Source organism: Alnus glutinosa, chromosome 8 (assembly GCF_958979055.1).
Source record: "Alnus glutinosa chromosome 8, dhAlnGlut1.1, whole genome shotgun sequence".
In the NCBI taxonomy this organism is placed as follows: Eukaryota; Viridiplantae; Streptophyta; class Magnoliopsida; order Fagales; family Betulaceae; genus Alnus; species Alnus glutinosa.
Window position 1 is genome coordinate 15688884 of NC_084893.1, and position 8919 is coordinate 15697802.

The following is an 8919-nucleotide window of genomic DNA, read 5'->3' on the forward strand; positions in this document are numbered from 1 at the left end:
CCCAACATGAACGCCTCCCAACCAAGTCTCCTACTTGAAGGGTTCTTCAATGGAATCCTTTACCTTAGGGCCAACCCCTAAGATAGACTTCAATTCAGCACACAACGGCAACGGCTTGAGAGAGACTAACTCAGCACAATATCTCTAAAATATAACTCTCTAAGTACTATGGAATTCAATACCAAATTCTTACTATTCTCAAGCCTAGGGACCTCTATTTATAGGCTGTAGGTTCAAATGAGCGTCTGGCTTGAAAAACCTAGGCTCCATCTAGACAGTAGACATAAGGCATCCAGACGGACAACTGTGCTATCGGCTTTCCAAATTTCATAGAAATTCTTTCCTGAATTGAGCCACGTCCGGACAGTGTTGCCCTGTCGTCCGGACGGTCGCACCTTAGCTGCACACAATTTCCATATCAAGGCTTCTCGCGTCCGGACAATAGAACATGTCGTCCGGACGGTTGATCAGATGCACGGAATTTCCATAACTGTAGCACGCGCGTTCAGACCATGAGGACTGGAGTCCAGACGTCTTGATTTTGAATGCACGACTTGCCTTATGGATGAGTGCGTCCGAACGAAAATCCACATCTTCCGAACAGTTGCAGCTGTCTTCCCATATCTGTGTTTTGGAAAGAAATCCCATAGCTGGTCGAACACTGAGTGGCGTCCGGACGTGCTGCTGAAACATCCGAACGGATGCAAGTTGGAGCATTTCAAAGCTTCTCGACATAGAGGTAGGTCCGGACCGAAAGTTCTCATCGTCCGGACGGATGAAGCTTGGAGAGTTGAGCTTCCGAACAATATGTCACATCGTCTTGACGGCTGCAAGGAATAGGGTGGGCAATTCGGGTTCACGGGTAGGGTTTGTGTCAACCCGACCGACCCGATTACATAAACGGGTCTAACACGAACCCGACCCGATTATTAATCGGGTTGTGACACGTGACCCGAACATGACCCGATTAATAATCGGGTAACCCGAACACGACCTGATATACATGACTAATAATCGTGTCACCCGTTTACCCGACACGACCCGACATCAATTTCATAATATGCATGTTTTTTCATATGCTTTTTACCTTCAAATTTCAATTGCCGGTTTCTTTTTTTACCTTCAAATTTCAAATTTCAATTTGGCTAGAATGTCACACTACGTTGTCTAACCACAAGAAATATAATTTAACTTTTATTGTATTAACGAGTATCTCATTTAATTTTATTAACACATTTTGCAATTTTTGCTAGCATTTGATGATAGTATTATAGAATCTCCTTTAAGTATATAATATTTTTTAATAAAATATTTAAGGTACTACAATATTTTTAACTCATGCAAGATTAAATTAAAATATTACATTAACTACCCATTTTAATTTGCAGTCTTGAAAAACTTTTGTATAACATTTTGGACACTATATATGGGATAAAAATATCATATCAACTCGATCGTTAATCGATCAATTAATCATATCTTATCTTTCTTTCTTTTTCTTTTTCTTTTTTTTGTATTTTTGTAAAAGTTTTGCAGTTTGGAGCGTTAGGGAGAACATGTGTATATCAACTTAACATCACTTTACAGACAATATTTAATTATCTATATTCTGTTAAAATTTAAGAGGAATACAAAAAGAAAAATGCTAAGATGTTCCTCTCAAATTAAACTTAACTAAACATAACTAAAAATTTTACAACTAGTAAGGGCAAAATAGAATTCAGTTTCAGTCAATTAGTAAGGGCAAAACAAAATCCATAATTAAAACAAATCCCATAAAAAGAGTTCATCCACATATAAGCCAATGTCAAGGAATATTAATAGAATTTGTTCCTGATGAACTTGGAACATCATTGGAATTGAAATTCAAAGTCAAAATATCTTCTTCAGGCTCATCAAACTTCATTTGTGTCAATTCTACATCAAAAGATAAGAGGAATTAGTGTAATAAAAAAAATAGGGTTAAATATATAAAAGCCCCCCAAACTACCACCCTTTCTCCGGATGGCCCCCCGAACTACCAACACTGACACTCCGACCCCCCAAACTACGAAACTCTCATTTTTTGGCCCCCTCCGTCAGTTTAAGTCGTCAAATTGGATGGAAAATGCCCACCTGCCGTGCACGTGAGTTTTTAAGCCCCAAAAGCCCAAAATTGCCCCTCTGTACAAGTCCGAATTTACGAAAATGTCCTGCTTGCCTTTAGTGCCCGTATGAGGTGAAAAGTGGCAAAATATTACAATTTTGCCACCTTTCACCATATTGAACGAACATACTTATCTTAATGGGAAAAAAAAAACAGAGTTGTCTTATTTTAGGGTTAGTCGAAGTTGGTCCGATTTCTACAGGTTTGCAATCGAAGGCTTGGAGGAAGAAGCAGTCGACCGATCAGCCGGGCTTCGGTTTTGGGGTAGGGCCGAAATCAAAGGCTTGGATCTAAAGCTCGCGGGCGTCCGGGGTTCACGGGAGTTGCGTTGCTCGGACCTTGGCACTACGTCACCGGACGTGGGTTGCTGGAGGTGCGTCGCCAGACGTCGGTCGCCGGAGGTGCGTTGCCTTGCCAGAGTTGTGCTGATCTGCGTGTTGCCCTGCATTTTGGAGTTGGGTTTTTCGGACACCCAGAGATAATATAGACAGTGTAGCTTTTATTGTGATTCTTGTTTTGGGTTTTTTTATATAGGGTACTGAATCTTGATTGTTGCCAAAATTTCGAAATAGGGAAAGTCATAGGGCATTTTTACTGGTTGGGATGTTGATTGTTTAGTGTTTGATTTATTGGTAGGGCCATATGTCGATTGTTTAGGGTCTGGCTTTACAGGAATGTTTGGGAAAAAGGTTAGTAGATTAATGTCTGCCTTTACAGGATGTTGATTGTTTACTCTTGTTGGTTTTGTTGTGTAGTGGCCGAGTGGGGTCTAAATGAGTAAATGGTATGTGGTCCCCTATTAAATAATGCAGCTTCTGACTTTTTGAAGTTGGTCCAGTTCCCTTTTGAAGTTGATGAATATTCTATTATGTGAGGGACCACAGGCTGGTCATTGTGTTGTGCACTATATTCTATTACGGTTAGTGGGTCATTGTGCATGCATGCATGACACTAATAATGCACTGCACAACATGCACTTGTTTTTTAGAGGTTTGCTTATTTCTTGCATATTTATTTATTTGTACTTATTTCTTGCATTGGATTATTTACTTATTTATTGCTTATTTATTTATTTGTACTTATTTCTTGCATTGGATTATTTACTTATTTCTTGCTTATATATTTATTTGTACTTATGTCTTGCATTGGATTATTTACTTATTTTTTGCACTTTCTATTTTTTTGTGAAGATGACTAGACGAGAGTTTGTTTTTGAGGTGCATTATGGAGGTCACATGGACAGACGGTTCATGAATACCTATGTCGGGGGTGATGTAGATGTGTACACGGAGGCCATTGAGCATGATAAGTTGTCATTTTCAGTCATTCTGGGTATAGCAAAAAATTATGGATATCAATCTGGTGACCTAATTTATTACTTACTACTGGGTTGTACACTGCATAACGGATTGAAATTAGTTACATCCAACTTTGATGTACATGAAATGGTTGAAGCACACGCAGGTCTACCAGTTGTTGAGTTGTACATAAATTCATTCAGTGAGTCCATTCCTGACAATGATGATGATGATGATGATGATTATGGGGATGACGAAGGGGGTTGTTCTAGGATCGATCGAGACGATCTATATTGGGATGAGGTGAATGAACCTGATCTTTTTGTTCAGAATAATGATGTGACTGGGCCATCTACTAGCACAGGCATGAGAGAGGGTAGTGAAGATAGAGATGGTTGTAGGGAGGGTGAAGATAGTGAAGAGGGTGATAAGAGTGAAGAGCAAGTTGTTGATGAGGGGTCTGATGATGATGATGCCAACTCAGACATGGCACGCAGTGACATTCTTACATCTCCTCCCAAGAGTGATGAGGATTACGAGGTAGCCTCCCAGAGTCGGAGAAAACATGTGACAAAGCGGTCTGAGTTCCATCTGACTGACATGGGTAATCCAGAGTTTGTGGTTGGTACAAAATTCCCGTCGATACAGGTTTTTAGAGAGGCGGTTAAAGAGTGTAATGTAAAAATGGGAAAGGATGTTAAGTTCAAGAGGAATTACCTTGCCAAGTGTGTAGTGATATGCAGGGATGAACATTGTAAATATAGGATTTATGGGCGCAAGTGCAAGGATGAGGAATCCTTTGAAGTAAGATCATTTCAGCCAAAACACAGTTGTAGGAGGAGACATGAGAATTCGATTCTGAAATCGAATTGGATTGCAGACAAGTTAATAGACAAGTTCAGAGCACAACCAAACATGCCTGTAAAGGCAATTGTAGAGGAGGTGAAGGGTAGGTGGGGTGTGGATGTCAAAGAGCACAGGCTGTACAGGGCTAGAAAACTTGCAAAAGACAAGATCCGTGGAAAATTGGATGAACAGTACAACAAGTTATGGGATTATTTAGAGATGATAAGAGTAACAAATGCTAGCAGTTGCGTAATGATGAAGATAGAGAGGCCGTTACCTGATATTCCAGGAAAATTTCAGAGGTTGTACTTCTCTTTAGCGGCCATGAAAAGAGGTTTTCTTGCTGGTTGTAGACCAATCATTGGCCTGGATGGATGCTTCTTAAAAGGCCCGCATAAGGGCCAACCATTGGCCGCGATTTCGAGGGATGCAAACAACCAGATGTATCCAGTTGCATTTGCAGTTGTGGAAGCCGAAACTAAAGATAGTTGGACCTGGTTCTTAGAAGCTTTGCTATCGGACCTCGGCACTCCTCCCGCAGAAGGATGGACATTTATTTCGGATCGCCAGAAGGTAACGTACCAATTAAAAATATTCCTTCATATTATTAATGATGTATATGTGAATGTTTGATTGACATATTAATTTTTACTTTGTGCAGGGTTTGGTACAGAGTTTAGATTTGGTTGCTTCCAATGCTGAGCACCGGATTTGTTGTAGACATTTATACGCAAACTACAGAGATGCAGGTCATAAAGGTTTGGCGTTGAAGGATAAGCTGTGGGGCGCGGCTGCAGCATACACAGAGGCTGAATGGAGAAGGGAAATGGAGGAACTAAATGAGATAAGCCCCGATGCGTACGATTACTTGTCCAAGATTGACCCAAGCACGTGGGCGAGGTCTTGGTTCAGTACCTTCTCTAAGTGTGACTTAATTGTGAACAACCTGTCAGAGTGTTTCAATGCTTGGATTTTGAAACAACGTGACTTGCCAATTATATCGCTGCTTGAAATGTTGAGAACGAAATTGATGAAGAGATACCAAAAGAAGCGGGAAGGCATCAGTAACATGGAAGGAAGGATTTGTCCCAAAATTATGGTGCTGTTAGATGAACTCTCACGTGATGCTGGTCATTGCTATGGCGTGTATGCTGGGGATGGGTTCTTTGAAATCACAGACAAGCAGAATCAATATGTAGTGAACCTAGTGAGAAGAACTTGCGGATGTAGACAATGGGATATGACAGGTATCCCATGTGCACATGCAATATGTGCAATATGGATTGATGGTGTTGAACCTGTAGACTATGTTTCTGATTGGTACACTGTGGATATGCTTAAAAAGGCATATGAACCTGTTGTGTATCCCATGCCTGGAGAAGAACAGTGGACAAAAACAAACGGCGAGCATGTAGACCCACCAATGAGTAGAATACAACCTGGGAGGCCGAGAACAGTAAGGACTAGAGGACCAGACGAGCCCAGGAATCAATACAGGATAAGGAAGGGTGGGGTTGTCATGAGATGTCAAAGATGCAAGGTGATTGGACACAATGTAAGAACATGCCCCCGTATAAGAACAGAAGCAGTGAATTATAGAGGACAGTCTAGTAGCGAGGTAAATACCTTGTCCCAAAATTTTTTGGACTTTTTAATTGTGTTGCTTAATTTTTTACTTGACAATTGTTTATCTAATGTGCTAGGTACAATCTGCAGTTGATAGTGAACCGAATCCCCAATCTACATTTGATACTGAACCGGTAGCTTTCAATACTCTCACTACTTTTTTGGAATTTTTCACTACTTTTGACACTAATACTCAAAACTCTTAACTACATTTTGCAGCCCTCAATTCCCCCTAATATTCCCCCTAGTACCCCACAAGCCACTGTTGCATCGTCTAGAGGTAGAGGTAGAGGTAGGGGGATGGGTATGAGTAGGGGTAGGGGTAGGGGTAGCAGGGCTATTGGTAGGGGCAGGGGTATGGGTCCACCAATCCCACCAGGGCTTACAGCTTCAAGGGTTTCAGGCAGAGGTAGAACTCAGTCTCAGCCTCAGACTCAGACTCAGCCTCAATCTCAGCCTCAGACTCGGAGTCGAACCAATGCTTGGGTTAGCACTGAAAACACTCATAATTTATGTGTTGTTTATTTATTTGTAAACAAACTAATGTGTCTTAACAGTCCCAAGGTACTGTCAACACCGTAAGGTGGTATGGGCCTTAAGTAGGACCGCAAGCAGTAGGTCAGTCTACTCGGTCGCAACCTTGGACCCAAACCAATGTCATTGTGAGCACCCACAATATTTATCTTTTATATTTCATTACCTTTTTAACTTAGCTAGTTTATGAATAAATTATGTTCAGTTGCTAATTAATGTGTCTTGATAGTCCCCTGGTACTGTCAACACTGTAAAGTGGTATGGGCCGCAAGTAGAGCATCCTCAGTCACAACCTCAGCAGCATCAGTCAAATGCTTTTGTAAGAACTCACAACATTTGTTATTTATGTGTTTAATTTTATTCTCATTTTTTACTCACAACATTGCTTTACACTGTAATTACAGATTCAAGGTACTGTGAATACTGTACGACTGTATGCACCTCCACGACGATCAGAGTCTTCACAGCCTGTAGGGCCTATTCAGCCAACAGGGTCCTCTCAGGAAGTATGTTCTTCTCAGCCAGTAGGGTCTTCATCAAAGCCTGCAACAAGGGCCCGTAATATTGTTCCAACTGTTGAGAAGACAATTGAAGTTTTTGAAGCTAACCAAAGAAAGAGGAAGAAGCCCGAGTGGAAAAAATATTAACTCATTCCTGTAGTTTTTTGTTTGTTATTGGTTAAACAATCTTATGTGTTGTTGCTTTTGGTTGGATTGTTGCTTTTGTTGTTGCTTTTTGTTGCTGCTTTTGTTGGATGGCATTGTAATGTTGTTGCTTTTGTTGTTTAATGACTTAATTGATGGTCTATGTTGGGTTTTAAGTAAGTGATAGATATGTTATTTGTGGACTTTTAATTAAGTGATAGATATGATATTTGAGGTTGTGTTTATTCTTTTTTTTTTTATATAGATGAAGTTGTGTTTATTCGATTCCACATAGGTGGGGTTGTTGTGTTTATTTCACAATGTTGATTCGCCACAGGTGGGGTTGTGTTTGTTGACCACTTTTAACAATTTGGAATGTACAGAGGTTGGGTTGTGCATAACATTTCAAAAAACCATTTGATAAATAACACTACAATAACTAGAGATATATAACATTTCAACAAAATATTAGATGTTGCTGTAGGTACAAGTGAACTGTCTCCATTTGGTAAATAACACCACAACAATGAGAGATACAAAACATTCCAACAAAATATTACATGTTGCTGTAACTACAACTGAACTGTTTCCATAATTTCAGTTTAACATCAAGTTAGTACCTCTAGGTCCACTATAACCACAAAAGTAAAATACTAATAGCAAAATGATTACTAAAGACGTAGCTCGAAACATTCTCCCATTATTTTGACCCAACCCAAATTCTCGACGTAGTTTAGCATAATGTTCATTGCATTTTCTTTCAATCATCTTCTCAACTTTGTCATTATCATCGTATCTCCCTTCCTCCATTCGTCGTAGATATTCCATTAAACCTTTTTCATAAGCAGACATCGCATTATCAGCCCATTTAAAAAAGTCATAGTCACCGGCTCTCTGCAGGAAAAAAAAGAAAAGAAGGCAAATATGTCAAACTACTAACAACGACATATAACACAAAGCTAATTTCAAGATTTACCTTGTAGTTAATACATCCATACCACTTTCTAGTGGGATTAGTCTCAGTCCAAGAGTTCCTAACACGTGCAGGAACACCACAGTAACATAAAGGGGGACCACTTGACAAATCACTGGTTGTAGACATTTGGTAATGCCTACACAAAATATTGCATGCAATAGAACCAATTAGACTTTTAATTGATTGCAAATAATCATAAAAGTAAATCCTAGTTGAACTCCCTATGGGAGGACAAAGGCTCCTGATTTGGAAGTCTATCAATACTATTGTATAGGTAAATGTTTCTGTTATCACCATATACATTCTAGTCATGCTTTTTAGTAACTATTGAAGCAAGTAATCTACTTAGACAGAGACAGGTGATACATAGATAATATTTACCGACATGATGTTGAATGATGAATCATGTGCTGGAGAAAATCTCCTTTTTTATTTTTTTTCTTTAAACAAGCAGAATTTTTTTAGTAGCCTTTTTGAAATTAAACTCGATCAGAAGTGTCAAACGTCTCTGATGATAGCCACCTTCTTCTAGTTAAATGAGATGTCTATCACAAAAATCTCAACAAAGACAAACCCCATCAAACACCCACCCATTTAGGCATTTCATCAAACAATCACTGTACATCACAAAAATCTCAACAAAGACAAACCCCATCAAACACCCACCCATTTAGGCATTTCATCAAACACTCACTGTGCATCACAAAAATCTCAACAACGACAAACCCCATCAAACATCCATTCGTCCACAAAATCAAACTCAAACTCAAATAGAACACCCTAAGAATTGTTCCAAATTAATCAAATAAAACCCTAAAATTGAAACAAAATAAAACCTAAAATCGACCT

At 39.5% G+C, this 8919-nt stretch overlaps 1 protein-coding gene across 1 annotated transcript; it reads left to right on the forward strand.

Moving 5' to 3' along the window:
- The first annotated feature begins 3336 nt into the window (after positions 1-3336).
- LOC133876158 (uncharacterized) lies at positions 3337-6319 on the forward strand. Its single transcript, XM_062314442.1, has 3 exons — positions 3337-4863; positions 4952-5908; positions 5994-6319. Exons 1-3 carry the CDS (start codon positions 3337-3339, stop codon positions 6120-6122), a joined length of 2613 nt encoding a protein of 870 aa, XP_062170426.1. The 3' UTR covers positions 6123-6319.
- Positions 6320-8919: the final 2600 nt, after the last annotated feature.